Genomic DNA, 19663 nt, shown 5'->3' with positions numbered 1-19663 from the left:
ATGTACAGCAGTGTATAGGAACTATTTAATCACATCCAGAACCACTGATTGATCACCTGAGGCGAGCACCGAGTCACTTGTGGGAGCACAGGTGAAGACAATGCACCTATGTGACCAGAAAGGGTGGAGTCTGTCTACACCTCCCCTGTACCCCACTTAAGGGCTGACCACCACTGGGGAAGGATCTCTTTCTGGAGACTGCTCCTTTGGAGTTTTCTACTGTGAGCTTAGGACACAGATGAGCATTTTCCTTTATTTTGATTGTCTCTCCTGTTACTGTAATCTTTCTAACTATACCATCTGTAAAATATCTCGGCTACAGTACTATTTAGCCTTATTCATTCTGTTAACCATACAAGCGAAATATACAGTTTTATTCATTCTTTGGTGAGAGCAGCCCTGGCGGTCCCGTGCTCTGCTGTGATCCCTGCTCTCTCCACCCACACGGTCACCCCAAAGGTTGCGACGCACTGCCCTCTAATGTCATTTCGGCATATTAGCAGCCCACGTCCTCGGAGGATGCCTAATAAACCAGGCAGGAGATCAATCCCGTCTCCAAAACCTCCTCTCATCCCTCTTTGGAGCCGTTTACCCTCCAGAGTGTCCCGCAGCACAGAGACCCACGATTTTTATTTCTTTTTCTCCATCTGACACCTTAGAGATCACCATCAGGGTGAAAAAATGATTTCCCTTTTTTTTTTTTTTTTTGGTACCATTTGGATGTTGGATGCTTTCCGGGTCTCCTCCAACTGCCTCTTTTCCACTGACATCTGATGTCTTTAAGTTTATACATTGTGTTGTTGCTTACTGGAGGTGATGAGATGCCCAAGAGTGCAGATGGCCGTTCAAAGTACACATGCGTGCTGCATTTATATTATGTTTCCTGCTTTTTTTTCAATGTTTCCAGCAGCCTGTTTGCTTTCTTGCCTCCTTCAGAGCACTGAGTTGGCATTTCCAGCAAATTATCCGCAATGAATGCAGCATCCCTTCAAAGGCAGCAGCTGATTTAGAGCCTGCCGCTGTGTGTGTTTTGTTAGTGCTATTTTCTCTCGCGTGCATTGCTTTGCATTCATTAACATTGGGTCCCATCTGCCATCTCATCACCCAGCCAGCTCTATGCCATCCTTCTGTAACTTCGTGCTTTTGGCCGATTCCACCGTCTCTCCATCACTTTTTGCTCCTGTTTGTAACCCCTCTATGTGGGGACCTCAACACTTTGCAGCATGCTGAGATTCCTCTACCTGCCTGCAGCTGCTCCGTGCTTTCCTGAAATTAACAAGGTGGATTTTGTCACCTGCCTGTCTCCTATGCAGGTGCATACAACTATATTGGGGGTATTACTGCAAGGAGGGACATATACATTTTGATCCATGTCAGATGCGCTTTCCAGACTTACTTAACTATGACTTCTGTCTCCAGTGATTTGTCTGATTCATTGTTTTAGTAGGCAGTTATTTATAGGTCTAATAATTTAGTCGTTACCCTCCCTGTTGTGACTTGTTCCCAGTCTGCCTAGCATGAACTGAAATTTCCCATTATGATTGCATTTACTACCTTTGCAGGCTCTAATCTCTTCCCAATGGCTTTCACGCTGTGATATTGCGCTGCGTTGTTTTGGTGCAACGTTTCAATCCACAGTGATTTTTCTCAGTACCTTTTGATGCAATTAACCGTTTGATTCCTTCCTTTAACATAGGATACCAGTCTTTTCTCAATGGGATTCTGTCACTGTAAAATCAGCATTCAAGTATCCTGCTGATATTCTTTCACAGAGCTACAGAAACGTGCATCGTATCATTTCCTTCCTTTAAAAATGCAGGCACTTCTAGGGCAGGGGAAAATCATAGAATCATAGAACCCTAAGTTGGAAGGCACCTCTGAAGGCCATTTATTCCAACTCCCAAGAAATGCTTGGGAGAGCCTCCATAAATAAACTGAAGAGCATTTTCTTTCTCACTTTCACTGTTATTATTAAAATAGATCCATCTGGAAATGCACTGCCTAGAAAGATTTGCTCAGCAGGGACCAGCAGAAATAGGAAGGGAAGAGTCCAGAACTTGGAAAGAGCTCTTCTCAAAGCAGCAGCTTTACTGACTGGCATTACTTTTTCACTGAACCACAAGGAAATAGACTGCACAGAGGAAAGCAGTGCTGGAGATAAGGCCTTTCTGATCAATAGATAGTGCACATAGTACATTGGGGATGAAGTGACAATGATATTCACTCTGTTGTTTTGCTTTGTTTTGCAGACAGGGCTGCGTGTTTATCTATTTCTAACACTTTGTCATGTGGTGCAAGTGGCCACAGTTCTTAGAAATCTCACCTCATCTGATTTGAAACTGTCTTTTATGGGCTGGAAACTCATCTGCCTGCTATAAGCCAATGAGAAGATTCTTGCCACAGTCAAAAAGAAGGCTATGAATAACGAGTGAAAGGTTTTGAGGTGAGACACCTGGAAGCGGTGGGAAATTGGTGTAGGTGGATAGAGCTCGAGTTCGGACATATACAGAATTTCACAGACTGGAAAAAGAAAAGCTATAGAGAAAAGCTAATAGCCAAACACTGTGCAATACGATATTTGCACAACAACCTCAACATTAGAGGGAGTTGTGGCACAGTGAAATAGTAACAAAAGTGTATGAATCATAGATGGGGATGTCTGAGATGCACAGTGTGAAACGAGAATAAGTTTTCTCTCTTCCTAACTCACTACAACTACAATGTCTAACTCAGGAGAGACTCATATTATTCTGTTTTTATTTCTCATAATTAACTGGAAATGCTGAATGTCCAGGCAGACAGATTACTCATTCAGTAAGCTACCAAAGATCTTTTAAGAAGTTAGGATGGAGAAATGTGAAATCATGTACAGGGAAACACAGCTTGCACTGGGAACAAATGCAGTCCTGCCCTCTGCCGACTGACTTCTTAATTCCACTTCAAACTTCGAAGTGGCTCCAAGAAAACTGAATCCACAGCATCTTGTGACATTGCAGGGACATAACTCCAGGCTTGATCGTTTCCTGAAAACATCCCAAAAGTGATTATTTCTTCTTTCCTTAGCAATGATAAGGGATGTGCATGCCACAGTGTGAAAATCCTGACAGCTCCCAATTATTCAGATACTGAATGCAGAATGCATGTGGTTCTTCGAACTGTTGTTGCCACTTGGACATTTAGTGGCTTTATTTATATGAGCTATGTGGGGTATCAGTATTTGGTAGATGGTGTTGCCAAAATAAAGTTTACTTTCTATTTATTGTTGGGTTTTTTTGTTTTGGTTTGGGTTTTTTTTGCTCTGTTTTCCCCTATTTCCATGATTTCATAGAATCATGGAATCATTAAGGATGGAAAAGACCACTAAGATCATCTAGTCCAACCATCAACCCATGCCCACCATGCCCGCTAACCAGTGAACTTCACATGACAACCAGAGCATGAATGCAGCACAGAACGCATTCCCAAAGCCCACCTGGCTGCACCCTGCCCTGTCCTGCTTGCCAAAAGGAGAGTTATGAAGCCAGGTGTACATGTTCTGACATACACAGCCTGAATGTATGCAGTCTGACGTGTGTGCTGTCCATACATTGTGGTGAGTAGCTGAGTGACCCCAGGGCTACACAAGCCATTGCTGCCTGCCCCACTTGCCAGTATCACTGGGCAGCCCTACTCAAGTGTCCTAGCCATGCCATAAACTCCAAAAAATACTCTTTTATTTCTGTCTATTGTCATGGTTTTATGATTTTTGGTATCAGTATTCCACATCACAACATGATGTAGTGCATTTAAAGAGTTAATGCTCCAGCTCCATGGATCATTGATAGTTCCGGGTATAACTGCCTCAGAAGAGAAGAACTACGTTCCCCTGAGGACTTTGCATTGCTTTGAATTTTTATGTATTTCTGCCCAGAGGGAAAGATAAAAACTGTCTGTGGTAACGGGACACTCTCTTTTTCCTTTGGGATCGACCCAGCAGTGGGTGCTCACTGCCATCTCACCTTCATTGTTTGGTGCAAGGCCTTCGGTTTATCGGACACTCTGTTTTATTTATTAGCTTCAATTCCAATTATATTGTATTATATTGTGTTATTTTGCTTTCCCACATCTTATTTAGTAAATGAGCTTTTCTCCTCAGATTGTTCCCTCTGTTTCGGTTTTAGGCCCATCTCCCTTTTCTCTTTTCCCTCTCCACTTTCCCAGGGCGTGGGTTTGTGGGTCCCCCACACCAATTGTTGCAGAAACAGGCCAAACCAGCCTGTAAACTGTTGACATCTATATAGGATGGGGGCACTCTGGTTGGCGGGAGGTACAGGCTCCACTGTATGTACTCTGGTTGCAGAGCGACGTCAGGAACAGCAGCGACTCCTCCCGCATCAGAAAACAACCTCCACAGGACTGATGCTGTCCCTGGAAAAGTCCCTCACCACACTGGCGTACGCCGGGACGAAACCGGGAAGGAAAAACGGAAGCGAGGGATGCCGCTCCCTCCTCCACGCCGCCAGGGGGCGCTACAACAACGGCCCGCTGCCCATTGGCAGAGCGGAACGGGCGGCAGCGCGCAGGCGCGGACGCCGTGAGGGGGAAGTGGTTCCCGGCTGCCTTAGCGGCCGGCTCATGGCGGCAGCGCGGTGACGGGTGAGCAGCGGGCGGCGGGCCCAGGCCGGTCACATCCCGCCCGGGGAGCCCGCTCCGCGTCCCGAGGGTGCGGGGAGGGAAGGAGTAAAGGTGGGTGGAGTGGGAGGAGGTCTTCGGCCGCGGGTTGCTCCCCTCGGAGGGGTGTAGGCCTAGGGTGGGTTGGGGGGGTGGGTCGGGCTCCGCTGCGCGGCCTGTCTGCCTCACCTTCGCGGGGCAGGAGATGCGGCCTGCAGCTCGTGTGGGTCTGGCTGTGGGCCATGTGTTTGTCTGCCTCGGCTCGTGGCGTGCTGCAGCCCAGCCCCTTCAAATTGGCGGCATTAAGTCCTTCTCTCTATGTCGATACGTATCGGGTAGCGTAACCCAAGAGGGGTGTGTGGCCCAGCACTTCTGATTCTCTGGGGTGGGGGTGTTAGGACAAGGGGGAATCGTTTTAAGCTCAAGGAGGGGAAGTTTAGATTTGCTGTCTGGAGGAGGTTCTTTACAGAGACATTGCTGGCACAAACTGCCCAAAACTGTGGGTGCCCTGTCCTTGGAGGCGTACCAGAGCAGGTTGGATGGAGCCGTGGTCACTGTGGTCTGCCTCAGATCTGGAGGTTGGTGGCCTTGCCTGTGGCAGGGGATTGGAACTTGGTGGTCCTTGGGGTCCCTTCCAACCCAAGCCATTCTGATTCACAGATTGCACATCCCTGTGGCAGTCAGGAATTCACGTTCTAACCTTGTTCTCATCCTGCTCTCATCTTGTTCTCTTGTGTGTTGTCTTGTTCCTGTACATATAGCATTCCTTGTGCCCATATGTGCAGTAACTTCACCCTCCACACCTCCCCCAATAAGCCTCTCTTCTCCACTGTCTTACAGTGAACTCAGCCCTGGCTGTTTCTATTCTGCTGCACAGTAAAACCTCATTTATTCGTCTTCAGTTTTTGCTGAGTGTGACCCCTTTGGGGCTTGCTGTAAGCTGCACCTGAGACTTTTCCCCATAGATTTAAATTTATCTCAGATGTATCTGTAGCAGAAAACACCTATATGCTGAGTTCCCTCTTAGATCTATGGGAGCATGATCTTGCTGATGAGTCTGTAAGATTTCACTGCAGACTGTTCATCAGTAATGCTGCAGTAAACTAAAAAAATGAAAGCTTTTGGCAGGACAGATTGTAGTCCAGGCTTTACAGAAGCTAAATAGTGTCCTTACAGGTTGTTCCGCAGGTTTCACATTTTCCCTTCTACCTTTCATGCTACATGAAGTAACAGACGAGGTCATTTATTTCATTTCATGTTGCTGCTGATGTTGTGTTGCTAATTTTATATACGTGTATGTGTGTGTATTTGTGAGACCTTTAATGTTATGAAAATACTCTGGCAAATAGAGTTACAATAAGATGTACTTTTTAAACCTACAGTGAGGCAAGTAGTAGTAATGTTTAAGAAGGTATGTTTGTGCAGATAACTTCTAATGTCAGCAGAGAATAATTCTGTCTGGATTTTGAAGTTGTGAAGCTCACGTTCCACTTGATTTACAATGACTTTCAACATCTTCAAATATTGGCTGGGGGTGCCGCGCAACTTCAGAGCTTGAAATGAAATTATTTATATGTAAATGTAAATTTACAGTTTTTTTTAAACACCTATCAACCTTTGAAGAGTACTTATTACCTTTGAAGTGGTTATTTTTATGCAGCCTAATTTGTAGTCCTTACATCTGCTATTGTGCAGAAAAAACACCAATGCTATTGCTCGTAATTCTGGCTTGGAAAAAAAAAGGATATTTAAAAAATATGATGTCCAGGCATACCTGAAATAGCAGCAACTAGGCACTGGGCATAGATTGGCTACATCATCTGATTTATTTGTTATTGTTGTTGTTTTCCAGTTTTAAATTGAAGAGAAAATGTCACTTTACGATGACCTGGGAGTTGAGACCAGCGATTCCAAAACAGAAGGCTGGTCTAAAAATTTCAAACTACTACAGTCTCAACTGCAGGTGAAGAAGGCAGCTCTCACTCAAGCAAAGGTAAAGTCTCTTCCTAATTTTGCTTCCTGCTATTAAAGATTCTTTCATGCTCAGATCACTGAGGAGAGTTCATGACCTTAGAGTAGGGATCTGAGGTGTTTTGGTTAGGATTTGTGTGTGGGTTTGTAGCAAGGGGCCTCCCCTGGGAGGGCACAAGATGCCTGTTCCTTCAGGTCTGATCTAGGTAGTCTTGCAAGATGAAAATTGAGCAAAGAATTGGTGGGTGTGCTGTGATCCTCAAATCTTGTTACTGCTTGAGCCAGAAGCTGATCTTCAAATTTAGCTTTGGAGATAATGAAGTTAATTATTTTTTTCTTGTTTGAAGTGTAAGTAAAGGTTAAACTGCACTTGCAAGTGTACTGCTTATTGGGTATTCTTGATATAGTTGTTGCATGTACAGCTGCATGGTTTTATGCTATTTAAAGACTCTTAGGTGCTAAAGTACAAATTATTGTGCATTAGAAATTCAGAGAGAAATTGCGTGTGTACATGGAAGGGAAAAGGAGTACAAGCCAATTCCTTGAGCTTAAACTGTACAGAGCCATTTTCTGTTCTGTTGTGACAATATTTCACCTCATTGCTTTGCACAGTACTGCTACTGAGTTTTGATTCATGCAGGATGTATGTTCTTTGTGATCTGTAAGGTTTAGAATGAGATTACTTACATATTGGTTCAGATATGGAATAATTACTCAGATATGGCATTTTTTTCATTGGAATTACTGCTGATTTACACTGCAAAAATTGACAGCTGGATTTTGCTGTTACTTGAAGCAACCTGCATGAGTGAAATTTGAAATGGCTGCTGTGTTTGGTACTTTCTTCCTCTGTATACGTGCAAATAGAATAACAGTAATAGAAGAATAGAATAAGTATGGAAACTGGAGTTTATAAAGTGGATTGATACATTTTGCTAGATGGTAAAACATATTTGGAATAGGACTAAGGCCCTTCTTGAAAAATATCTGCTGTGTTTAATCTTATCTGAAGAGATCCCCTGAACTTTTAATGTGTGGTTTTCATCCTAATGCAAAGCATTCACCTGTCACTGTATGTTCTAGTGCATGCACAAGCAAAGCCTCATCTCTCCTGCTTAAAAAGAGGCAAGTGTGCCCTGGTTTAACTGAAGTTTTCTTTAAGTATTATGCCAAATATGTATCTGCGTAGCAGTTCTGTAACCACAGTTGGCAAGCATCTAGCTCAGAGCTGAGCTGGCCTTTGCCACCACTAAAGTAGGAAATAAACTAAATTATCCACATCAAGGTTCATTAGAAATGTCAAGGATTACTTTGAGTTGGTGAGGTTAAACACTGAGCTTTGCACAGCGAAGGATTTGAGACAGTGTTTTTTATCCTTTATAAAATAAATAGGAGGTGTCAGCGTTGAGTATATAAATAAAGCTGTTTTGTTACCTTTTATTCCTTTTCAATAAAATAAAAGAATATTTTCAGAGCTTTTTTTAAGCATTTTATATTTTGGCTGTTCTTCAGAGTCAAAGAACCAAACAAACAACAGTACTTGCTCCAGTGATTGACCTGAAACGAGGTAGCTCTTCTGATGAGAGACAGATTGTGGACACACCACCTCATGTAGCAGCTGGGTTAAAGGTAAGAATGAAACAGAGAGACTCCACCTGTTAACAGATGTTTCTGAATTGGAATTCTTTGACTGCCATCTGCATTTTATTTTGAAACGATCTTTCCAAGTGGTAAAGGAACTGATCTTTTTCCAAAATTGGAACCTCAGCTCAGACGTTCTTAGTGAGCATTTCAACTTTTTGAAGCTCTTCAGAATGCAAAACTCCACCATCTCTCTGGGCATCCTGTTCCACTGCTCTCCCTGCTGCACAGTAAAGAAGTGCTTCTGGATGTCTTTTCGGATGTCAGAAGGACAGTGTGTCTGCCTTTGTTGGTGTCATGTTTATAGCAAACAGTGACAAAAAAAAAAAAACACCTCATGATGTTGTGTGGGAGGAACCCCTTGTAGGTGATTGCAACATCAAGATGTGTTTCCTAATATGAATGTCTTGTCCACCCTGATTTGCTGTTTCTTTGTTTGGTCAGAAAGATCTTCCTTCATAGAAAAATGTGTAGATAGGGAAAGACTGAGTGAAATGTTCTGAAGTAAAACAAAGATTGATTCAAACACTGTTGGGATTAGGATGTTACGTGCTGTTACGGAAGTTAGGAGTTGAGTTGTGTGGTGCTGGAGAAGGGTGAGAAAGAAGTGGTTAAACTCTGGGTGTTGTTTTCAGATCTCAGCTGACAAACATCGCTGTTCTCCTTTTTTTTGTCTTTTAAGGATCCCGTACCCAGTGGTTTCTCTGCAGGAGATGTACTGATTCCTTTGGCAGATGAGTATGATCCTATGTTTCCAAATGATTATGAAAAAGTGGTGAAGCGGCAAAGAGAGGAACGACAGAGGCAGCGTGAGCTGGAGAGGCAAAAGGAGATTGAAGAAAGAGAAAAGTAAGGCTTTTGCTGTAATGTATGGCATATTGACAGTCAGGTAAAGAGTAGATTGCTAAATGTACATCTGTTTGGTTTTATCCCTCCAAAGGGTTTCAGGGAATTTCTTCAGGTTTAGCAAAGAACACTGAATGTGTGCAGAAAAAAGCAAGTTATTTTCTTCATATTCTGCATTCTTTTTAAGTACTTTAATTGTGTATTTATTTCTGTTTTGACTCTGGACAAAAGGATACGAATTTTTAAGTAGCTCAGTGCTCTTTGCATGGAATAAGAAATCTCTTTAATCTCATTAAAGGTGTTGAATGCAGGTTCAGTGTTCTGTTGAAAGAGGTGGTAAAGCATCTGCCAGCCAGGCAGTAAGATTGCATTTGGTTATTCTAAGTGAAACTAATAAGGAGTTTCATCATAGTATGAGTCATGAAGTCTGTGGAATTACAGAGGGGATATTCTGTCCCCTTCTGTTGACTGTGAAAATTAATATTTATAGTTATTTGGCCTTCTCTGTCTTCTCTTTGTTATAATCTTCATCCTCTTTGTAGAAGAGTGCCTGAGGCCCTGTTACTCTTCTCTTTAACTAGCATGCAAGATCCCAGAAATCTGGGCTATCATTGCCACCACTACAGTGTTGACTGCTGTTTAGTCAAGCTTCTTGCATGTAGGCAGAGAGGTTGGCCTTTATATAGAGAGTTAGAGAGGAAATGAAAAACACACAATAAGCTTTAAATGAAATTGGAAAAAACACTCTGTCATCAGCCAAAGTTGGGTCAGGTGTATGCTTTGTGACAGCCTTGGTCATTGAACGGAGTACAGGCTTTATGTTCACACTGTAGAGGCTCAGGAATTTTGTCTGGTTCAGTAGTGCTGCTGTTTTTTAGTGCCTTCCAGCAGTTTTGTTGGCTGTGCTGGAAGTGAGATCTGACTGATGCCCTGAGATGCACTGTTAACTTTGGAGGAAAAATACTTCAGAAAAAGTAATAAAATGATTAAGTGTTATTTACTGTGATAATGAAATTAAAGTGCCAGCAATTCTTGGAGCATTTTCCACCTACACATTAGCTTTTACATACTTGCCAGAAGTACTCTAATTGTCAAGCTCACCTCTCAAAGATATGATATTTAATCATGAAGACTTTTTTTCTTTTAAAACAGATTGAATAATTGTTGCTTCAGAAAGCCTTTGGTGGGGAATTTGAAAGGGATTCTCTTCAGTTCAGGATGATTAATTAATGTCTCTGCTGCCTTCCTGTTGTCTGCATCCAGCACCTCTTCCATTGTCATCTTTCAGTCAGCGTTGTCTGTTTGGAATAGATTTATTCATGGACTTCCTCATTTCCATACTCTATCCTTGATTGACTTGCAAGTGGAAAATAATCTTCTTGTTTTGAATCTGCTTGATATGTGACAAAAAAAAGATAAAGACTAACAAACAGAAAAAAAAACACTAAAAGTAATTGTGTTTACTTACACTTTCATGGAGAACATGTTATAAAATGCTAATCTGATTGGCCAAATGCCACGTAATTCACATGGCAAAGGCAGTATCATGAGTGAAAGCAGGGTCAACTTGGATTGTTTCTTATCCTAACTTGCTGTGTCTCCTAGAAGGCGTAAAGACAGACATGAAGCCAGTGGGTTTTCGAGAAGACCGGATCCAGATTCTGATGAAGATGAAGATTATGAAAGGGAAAGAAGAAAAAGAAGTAAGGGAGCTGTTAATTAATGGGAGAAATAAATATAGGGAAGAGGCGGGTATGATCCCTGTCCTGTTTTTAATGTGTTTTGTATTTCTCTTATCAGCTGAGAAGCATACTGCTAACAGTGGAGCCATTAGAATGAACCCAATGTTTTATTATATCTGAACTATTTTAATAGTGTGTTTTATTTTTACCTGTGGAGGAAAGTGTCATCTAGTTATTTGTGGCTCTCCACTGATTTATCAATACATACTTTATGTACAGTGCAGATTCCAGGGGAGAAAGGGAAGTGTGGGATAAAATGAAGCCATGAGAATTACCGTTGAGTTTTCACTACTGGTGCTTACCATTCCTGTTTTTGTCCATTCCTGTTTCTGTTGTTTGGATGCTTTCAGAACTAGTTAGCAGCGTATGTGTCGGGATGATATCTCAGTGTAAACGAAATGAAATGTCATTCTTTTCAGCAACAAAATTATAGTGAATAATTCTGGTCTGATTTTAGAAAAGTAGATTTCTGATGGGGAACATGCACAATATTTGCTCTGCCTTGGAAGTTGCTGACTGCCTTAAAATGCTGCATATTAAAATAGAGGAGGGGCTCTGGATTGTACTCTTACGAAAGTGTAGTTAAGCTTGAGCAGAGTATTGGCTTAACTGTTTTAGAACTGAAGGTTTGCTTCCCTTGTAGCCTTTTAGTTTGAAATTCTGTGAAATGGGTTTACCTTAGAAACAACATGTAGTGCATGACTGCAGTGTGATCTTGTCTTTTATGTGCTTTCCATTCGTATTGCTCTTGCTCTCACTGCTACTTTTCTGTTTGCAGTGAAGTGTGGTAAGAGCTGGCTGGCAGGGAGGCAGCAGCTGTGCTAAATCTCAGTGCAGCTGTTCCAAGCAGCAGAACCTAATGATGCAAATGTATTCTCTTCCATTTTACTCATAGGTATGGGAGGAGCTGCTATTGCACCGCCCACTTCTCTGGTTGAGAAGGACAAAGAACGTAAGTACAATGAAATCCTGTTCTCTAAAACTGGTAATATTGCTTCATTCTCACTCAGCTTTCTATTCAGTGAAGTCATCCTGCTGTTCTCTCCATGCAGTTCTTTCTTGCCTGATGACCTGTACCAGTTGTTTGTTGACTTCAGGGAGGCTGTGGAAAACCTGTAATATTACTGTTTCCTGTCTCTATTCTAAAGGATTCTTTCTATGTATCTGGAGGAGTGGTTTAACAGGCTGCTGTGTTGAAGAATCGTGTGCTCTGGGGTTGTCCTCAATGAGTTCAGGTTGGAGATGGCAGTATTCCATCCACTAGGTGGCATAACCTTGCTGTAACAACAAAATGGTCAGGATTTTTTTTAATGTCTGATTAAGTTTTTAAGTGACACAATGTGCTGTTCATTGTTTTATCTCCTTAAAAATAATTAAGCCGTGCATGTAAAGGACTTTCCAGATTTTATTGGAAAGAAGATTAAAATAAAAAAAACGGAAGCTTGGCAGAGAAAGTGAATGATATAACAGCAAAAGCATTTGAAGTGTGTAAATACTAGGAACAGAAAGAAATTGTTTGGAGTAAATAATTAGGAGCATTTGAGCAGAGTCAAGGAAAAATAAATGTAGGCGGGAAACGTGAGAAATATCCTGAGGGGAGAGCTCTGTGAGATGAGCTTACAAAGAAATCTTTGTGCTGCTTGTTACTTGATACCCGAAGCTAGACTGGAAAAACCTCGGAAAACAGTGTCGTAGCAGAAGTGCAGCAGTGCAATCCATCTCGTGGCAGCCCACAGCTCCTCACGGGGAGAGGAGGAGCAGTGCTGAGCTCTGCTGTCTGGTGACAGCAACAGGGCCCGAGGAAACGGAGTGGAGCTGCGTCAGGGGTGTTAGGGAAGGATTCTGCACCAGGGGGCGGCACCGAGCTGCCAGAGTTCAAAAGGTGTTTGGACAGTGCCCTCAGACCTAGGGTTTGGATTTTGGGTGGTGCTAGGTGGAGGCAGTAGGTGGACTCGAATCCTTGTGGGTCCTTTCCAGCTCGAGATGCTGTGATTCTAAATAGTATTTTTGTTTTCTCCAGTGATGTTCTCAAAATTCACACATGACACAGCAGTGGGAAAGGTGTAAACAGTAGTTCACGATGAGATAATTCAAAATGAATTCAGTTTAAAAGGCCACAGATACACCCAACAGAGTGTTGTGCATATTTTCTTCAATGTACTGTGGATTTTTGTTGTGTTTTTCTTTTACATTTGACCTCTCAGTGGAAGATAGTAATCTAATCTGTATGACATACATCTCTTTCCCATTCTGTAGTAGTTCAGAAATTATCAGTGAGATCTCTTAAGGCTGTATAAATATTTTGAGTTGTGCTGGTTCTTTTTGGAAGACTGATTTCTCCTTTGTGTAAATGTACAGCATGCTTTCTTTACAGTCCTCCAGGCCTAAGATGTGTGTACTGACATAATGTCATAATTGTGTTCCTGATGAATGGAGCGTTAAGTTTGTTTGTCCTCCGCCTGGATAGGCTCACTGCAGTGCAGGTGGCTGCTTAATATTTTTCTCAGTTTGATAAGCAAGAGGTTAATGAATGTGTTACAGACTTGCACATACAAACTCATTATTTGTTCTATGAAAAAAATACAGAATATCTCTTAAGTTTAGATCTTGGGGAAAGGGGGAGAAGATAAGGGGATGTTAAAGCTCTGTGTGCAGAGAAGGCATTCTTCTGGTATGGGTTTATGTGAAAGGCGTTTTTGCATAAAGCAGAAAAGGTACAACTTGCAAACTGAGGTCTTTCTCTAAAAGAGCTAAGATTGAAAGCATGGTATTCTAGCATTCATAACATGCAACATATTTTAGTTGAAAAAGCAAATGTCTCTCTTCTTCAGCTGTAGCATCGTTCCCATATGAAGATGAGTCAAGGCCTCGGGCACCGTCTTCTAAAGCAGCCATTCCTCCTCCAGTGTATGATGAGCCAGACAGGCCTCGTTCCCCCACGGGACCTAGCAACTCATTCCTTGCTAACATGGGGTAAATGTTTGACATATTTACATTTGGTGGAAAAAGGCATTAGAAGGTGACAGGAATGAAAAGTTAAAATAGTTGTCAGTAGAGATAAATAACACATTGTATGTATATGGTTAGCCTGAGTGCATGTAGACATAACTGACAGAATACAGAAGAAGCAGTGGATTTACTTGAATGAGAAAAATTCATTTGAGGTGGCTGTGTTTTTAAGACAAGTTCTGAAGCCACATTCCAGCATGAAGTGTTTATGGGTTGTACAATCCAAGCTAATGTAGTCTGCAGGAAAGCAAAGATGGCTTGTTAGTTGCACTGGGTTTCTTTCCCAGCTTTGTCCTAATTTCGTTATGTACCTATTTCAACTCTGGTTTGTTTCCTCAGAAATTCAAAGCATATTTGCATGAATGTGGCAGCAGCTGTGGTTGCAAATCTGTCCGTTTACTTTTCTGCCTTGGGTTTGTGTTGTGTGTGATGTTTGTGTCTCTACAGTGGTGGGAAAGTGAAGTGAAATGTATAGTTAAAAATAGCCCTGAGACCTCACTTGAAAGGTGTAACGCTTTGCTGTGTGCTCTCTTCACAGTCTTTTTGGGTGTTGCAGAAGTGCAGACTCAGTGAGATCCAAACTGCATGCAGGACAAACGCATATGTAAAAGTGCAGTTTATTACTCTGTTACACTACATTTCTTTTTAGTGACAGTTTTTCCAATCAGTTTTTCTATAGAAACGTCCTTTTTCTGGGCCATGTAAAAACAACCATGTAACTGAAGTAGTGCTGGTGGACCCATTTACATATTGCTGCCACCTCTAGTTAGCACTACCCCGGGACCTTCACTTCATTGAAGGAGGTGCTGTTATAATAATTATTTGGACTATACAATTGGCTACTGTTTATTCTGTGGCTTAGTGCTTCAGCTTTCAAACGTTACATAGCTAGCCCTTTGTATGTGTCATGTAGTCACTGATCCAATGTTTTCTGTGTAATCTTACATGCCTCTTGATAAAATGGAGGAGATTTAGTGTAGATTATTTACTGTGGTGTAACTTGTTGTAGCGTGACATTTCTTTTGTGCCTTGGCCTGTCCAGCTGTGTGCTCCACAGAAATGCTAACAAAGGTGGTACTTTTAATAGATTGGAGAATGATTACCTTAGTAAGTTCTTGAAAATTCAGAAAGGAGAGCTGTGTCAGTTAATAGTGAGAATATTCAGGTTTGTTGTAGGAAGTGCTAGTAAAACCATGCACTTTGGAAATGATGCACACTTCAAAACAGGAGGTAGTATAATGTGACTTAATGTGGGAAGCAGGTGGTTCCACATCTGCCTTTTCTCTCAAGTTTTGATACCAGACACTGACAAAGATAAGAAACTGGTCTAAATGGACCTTGGCATAATGTGCGACTTGCACTGCTGCTAGAACTTGGAATGTGTTTGGGAAAGTATGAACAGCTCTTGAGTATTTGCACACTGGAGAAATGCAATGATAATGTAAGAAACCTTTACTAACTGATTTTTTTTCCTTTTTGCAGAGGGACAGTAGCTCATAAAATCATGCAGAAGTATGGTTTCAGAGAGGGCCAAGGGTTGGGAAAACACGAACAGGGGCTGAGCACGGCACTCTCTGTAGAGAAAACAAGCAAGAGGGGTGGCAAGATCATTGTTGGCGATGCTACAGAGAAAGGTAATCTTGTCTTGCACCAAAAAGTTTGTGAAAAATGACTGTGGGAAATAGTCATGCTCAGTTGGGAGCTCCTGGATTTTTGTTAGCCATTAGTTCTAGCAGAAAATACTACTTAGCTGGAACAATTCCTTGTGCTCCTTCTTGCGGGAATTTACCTTTGTAACATTTTTTGAAGTGATCTTCTATTAATTATTTGAACTCATCCTCCCCTATTAGCTGTCCTTTAGTGTCTGTAACCTTCTATCTATACCTTCACTTCCATGGGTGATCCTGCTGCACTCCTATTGGCTTTTTTCCTATCATGTGCATTAGAGAACACCCTCATTTCCCTGCTGTTGTTTGTTCTGGAGACAGCACCTCTGCTTATTAGGACAGCACTTATGCATGAACACAAGTGTTGGAAGTCAGGAGATCTGGTTTTTAATTCTTAGTGAATCTGATGCAGTTTTGAACTCATGAATGAATAATTTCCCTCAAGGAAATGGTACAGTGTGTATGATCTTTGTAGCAGTGATTTTTCTGCATATTATCCTTCCAAGTAGCTAAAAGATCTGAAATACTCTTCCTCACCAGTACAAAACTTTCGTGGCTTTTATTTCACTGTTTGCTAATAGTAAGATTCTGATAGAAGCCTTCATATGAGTGTTAGTCTAAAATGATTCCATGATTAACTTCTTTTCTCTTCCTAACAGATGCAACCAAGAAAGCAGATTCTAATCCATTGACTGAGATACTGAAGTGCCCAACGAAAGTGGTCTTACTAAGGGTAAGCTGTGATTAAATGTGTGTAGTATTTCCAGCATGCACTACTGATTGAAATGCTAAAACTTGCCTTCCTGTTACAGTGACTCTGCATGGTTTGGACAGTTCTGATCTGCACCTACACGGTGCTCTGTTGTGGAGAAAATGTATGTTTTCCCTGTGATACAATTTGTGACTGTAAATCAACATTGGTTTAGATTATGCGGTGACTGTGTCACAGTGTCTGAGTATTAGGGAACTGTCTAGGCTCTGGAATGTGACAGAATGGTTGTTGACCTGGTATACAATAGCTTAAGTAAATCACAGTTGCATGCATCCACGATTTATCTATGTAATTCAGGCAGCATCCAGTGAGTTATGTTTATTGTTTAAACTTTCAGAATATGGTGGGTGCTGGTGAGGTGGATGAAGATCTAGAAGTTGAAACTAAGGAAGAATGTGAAAAATATGGCAAGGTTGGGAAGTGTGTCATCTTTGAGGTAGGAGTCTGTCTCTCATTCTGGCTACTCCAAAAGTGAGTTGGTCATTTGTCTTTCATGACTGGCACACTGCTGCTATGAAGGAGCAGCATAGACAGGAGGATTTCAAAGGGTCCTTTGTTGTGTTGCAGTTTGGCATTTCCCATATTTATAAAGTGCAAACTCTGAATGTCAGAAATAGCAAAACCCTTGAGTGTTGTACTGTTGGGACCTTTTTAGTTCCTTCTGCTATATTAATCTTTTCCTTTGAGATGGTTATAGGTTTAGATTACTGAAGCTTTTCACCCTAGCTGATATAAAAGATTTCTGTAGCAAAACAGGGCCTAAGCTCAGCAGTCTTCAACTTCCCTTTGGCATCTGGAGAACTGAATTATATTGGCTTAATTTTACATTCTACTTTTGTTCAGAAGTGCTGCATAAAAACCGTGGTTCTGTTACTGTTCTAATCACATCTGGGTTTTTTTGTTTGTTTGCTGGGTTTTCTTTCAGATTCCTGGAGCCCCTGATGATGAAGCTGTAAGAATATTTTTGGAGTTTGAGCGGGTTGAGTCTGCAATTAAAGGTAGGTTACTAAAATGTGTCATATGAATTTCAGAGTTCATCTCTTCAAAGAGATTAAACGGTCTCACTCATTAGACTGTTGAGCTGACAACATTTTAAGTCACTGAATTGCTGCTTGCTGATGTGTTTTTTGTTGCAATTGTAGCTGTTGTGGATCTAAATGGAAGATACTTTGGAGGCCGAGTGGTGAAGGCTTGTTTCTACAACCTGGACAAGTTCAGAGTACTGGATCTGGCAGAGCAAGTTTGATTTTAAAAATCTAGCTCGAGGTGTCACTGTTTTGGCAATCATGTTTTCAGCAGTAGGCTGGGAAAAAGAAGAGAAAGTAGCTTTCCTAGCAGACTGGAAACAGGCCTCATTGAATGGATTTTTCGCATTCGTTGTGACTTCATTTTTTGTAATATAAAGCCCTTTGAAATTAAGATTCACGTCTGTGTGTTTTTGAATTGCACAATTCTGCTTATTGCTCTGGGAATCCTTTTTCTGAACTTTTTTTTCCTGAACTTTTCATCCACAACTTCACTGTTTTGAAAATACACTGCTGAGGAAATGCTTTGTCTGTATTCCTGTTTCCCTTGTTCTGGTGCAGCATCCACTGTAAGTGGGGAGCTTTGGAAAAGGACTATGTGCTATTATGCTTCTCTTTCCTAATATCCCTCTTGCTCGTAAGTCCTCCATCTCTTCACACCGAATTGATCTGGGGACAGTTGGCAGCTAGTTTGTTCTTTCCTGACTTCGGGACAATAGTTTTTATGCCAGAATGGAGACTTAGAGTAACAAGGAGGAGTTTCTGCTTCTTCCTATGTCCAAAGAAAACACATTTAATGCAAGGAAGTGGAAGGAGAAAGGAAATTAAAAGGTTTAGCCATTTGAATCAGGATAAGTGGACTGTTAGCAGATGCTCTGTACTGTCAGGCAGTCTTTGCTAGAAAGCCAGCATTAACTGATTTTAGGTAGTTACTGAAATGCTGTGTAAAAAGCCTATAGACACTCATTCTCTCATCTAGCCAGCTATCGGATTCTCAGTTCCTCTAATATCACGCATAGGGTAACTAACTTTGTAATTGATTCACACCTAAGAAGAAAGCAATGGAAGAAAATTCTCATAGAAAAATATGAAGAGATGACAAACTAAACTTGTAAAAACTGCAGCTCTTTTCAGTCTGAGGTAAAACAGCATGTAGCATTCTGCTCATGGTTTTGTGTTCACCTTTTGTATGTGACAGAGTTGGAAGGAGAGGGCTATGCAGTGATGGTGGTTGTGCATGTGCTCCATTGCATCTACAGTTGCCACTGAAATTGCATAGATATTAAAATGAAAGAGGGTATTGAGGGCCATTTCGTTGTTTAAAAGCTGATGCTGGATGTCTTTTTCCTGTTGTACACATGTACTTGGGGGAGGGGATATAGACCTGTAGTTGATCGATGCTGTGAGTATCTCCAGTTACTGCCTTTTTATTAAGTTTTGGCTGCAGATCCATATGACAAACCCTTGGTCTTGTTTCTTGCTTACTTTGTCTGCTTGTGTTCCAACAACCTCTGTACAAACATTTGCCTGTAAAAGAGAAAAGTTTGTTTTTTTTAAAAAAAAACTTGTATTTTACCTACTGTGTGTCAGCTTCCTTACTGTCCTCTTCTGTTACACAAGGCCTTCCCTCCAAGGTGGTCACTTCTGTGGCACGTTTGCCACTGTTGGCAGTGGCTGTAATCCACCATTAGAAAAACCTCACTGCAGAGGTAAAGAGCCAGCCTGACTAATGCTAAAACCACAGGTCTTGGGGCCATAACAGAATTCAGATTCTGTTATTACCTCTGCTGTTAGTTTTCTGTTTGACCTTGAGCAATGTACTTTAAAGCCCTTACTACTATGTAGTAAAATGAAGAAATTAGCCTAATAGAAATTGGCATGTATTTGCTTCCAAGAGTTAACTAATTTGAATGTCATGCTGCAGAAAGTTGCCTGCTGGTAATCCATTCAGTGTGATCTGAACTTAACTTGAAATAGGAATTGGCTTTTATTTCAGCAAATAACTGCTGTTCTGATTGGGTAACTTAGCACTTCCTGAGTACACAGACTTTTTTTTTTCTTCTAACCAGCTCTTCTGCCTTTTTATCTGCAACACCAGCTTCTGAGCTTCCAGTTTAATGTGTTCAAAGCCTTCTATTTGCTGAGAATTGCTTTACTGGCAAGCTCTTTACTGCTTAGTTATAAAAATCATTGTCACTGTTGAAGACTAATGGCTAACACTTATCTCTGTAAACGTAGAGGAAGTGGTTTGTTGGTTTAGTGATCTGCGTAGGAGAGAGACAAATATTCTGTAACTGAAATATTTATCTGTACTATGGGGTCACTAAGACAGCCTACCTC

General features: G+C 41.4%; 1 protein-coding gene across 2 annotated transcripts; it reads left to right on the top strand.

Moving 5' to 3' along the window:
- Positions 1-4598: 4598 nt before the first annotated feature.
- Positions 4599-17717, top strand: RBM17 (RNA binding motif protein 17). 2 transcript variants are annotated; one of them, XM_065743772.1, is made up of 12 exons: positions 4599-4725; positions 6503-6643; positions 8134-8250; positions 8945-9111; positions 10717-10811; positions 11746-11802; positions 13682-13823; positions 15342-15493; positions 16186-16259; positions 16636-16734; positions 17224-17296; positions 17441-17717. In XM_065743772.1, the coding sequence occupies exons 2-12, from the start codon at positions 6521-6523 to the stop codon at positions 17542-17544; spliced, it is 1203 nt and encodes a 400-aa protein (XP_065599844.1). In that variant the 5' UTR covers positions 4599-4725; positions 6503-6520; the 3' UTR covers positions 17545-17717. The 2 variants fall into 2 exon arrangements, with proteins under 2 accessions (XP_065599844.1, XP_065599843.1); XM_065743771.1 differs by having other exon boundaries at positions 10714-10811.
- Positions 17718-19663: the final 1946 nt, after the last annotated feature.

The sequence above is a fragment of the Cyrtonyx montezumae genome, unplaced genomic scaffold (genome assembly GCF_038088225.1).
Source record: "Cyrtonyx montezumae isolate F1298 unplaced genomic scaffold, pur_monq_1.0 scaffold_3, whole genome shotgun sequence".
Taxonomy (NCBI): Eukaryota; Metazoa; Chordata; class Aves; order Galliformes; family Odontophoridae; genus Cyrtonyx; species Cyrtonyx montezumae.
Note: the sequence above shows the minus strand (reverse complement) of the source record. Positions and strands in the feature narration are given on the sequence as shown.

Bases quoted from the DNA above. Each gene is read 5' to 3' on its own strand.
- RBM17 (XM_065743771.1), top strand. From the start codon at position 6,521: ATGTCACTTTACGATGACCTGGGAGTTGAGACCAGCGATTCCAAAACA. The intron at 11,803-13,681 runs GTAAGTACAATG...TCTCTTCTTCAG, and splicing joins GGTTGAGAAGGACAAAGAAC to CTGTAGCATCGTTCCCATAT. The intron at 16,735-17,223 runs GTAGGAGTCTGT...GTTTTCTTTCAG, and splicing joins GGAAGTGTGTCATCTTTGAG to ATTCCTGGAGCCCCTGATGA.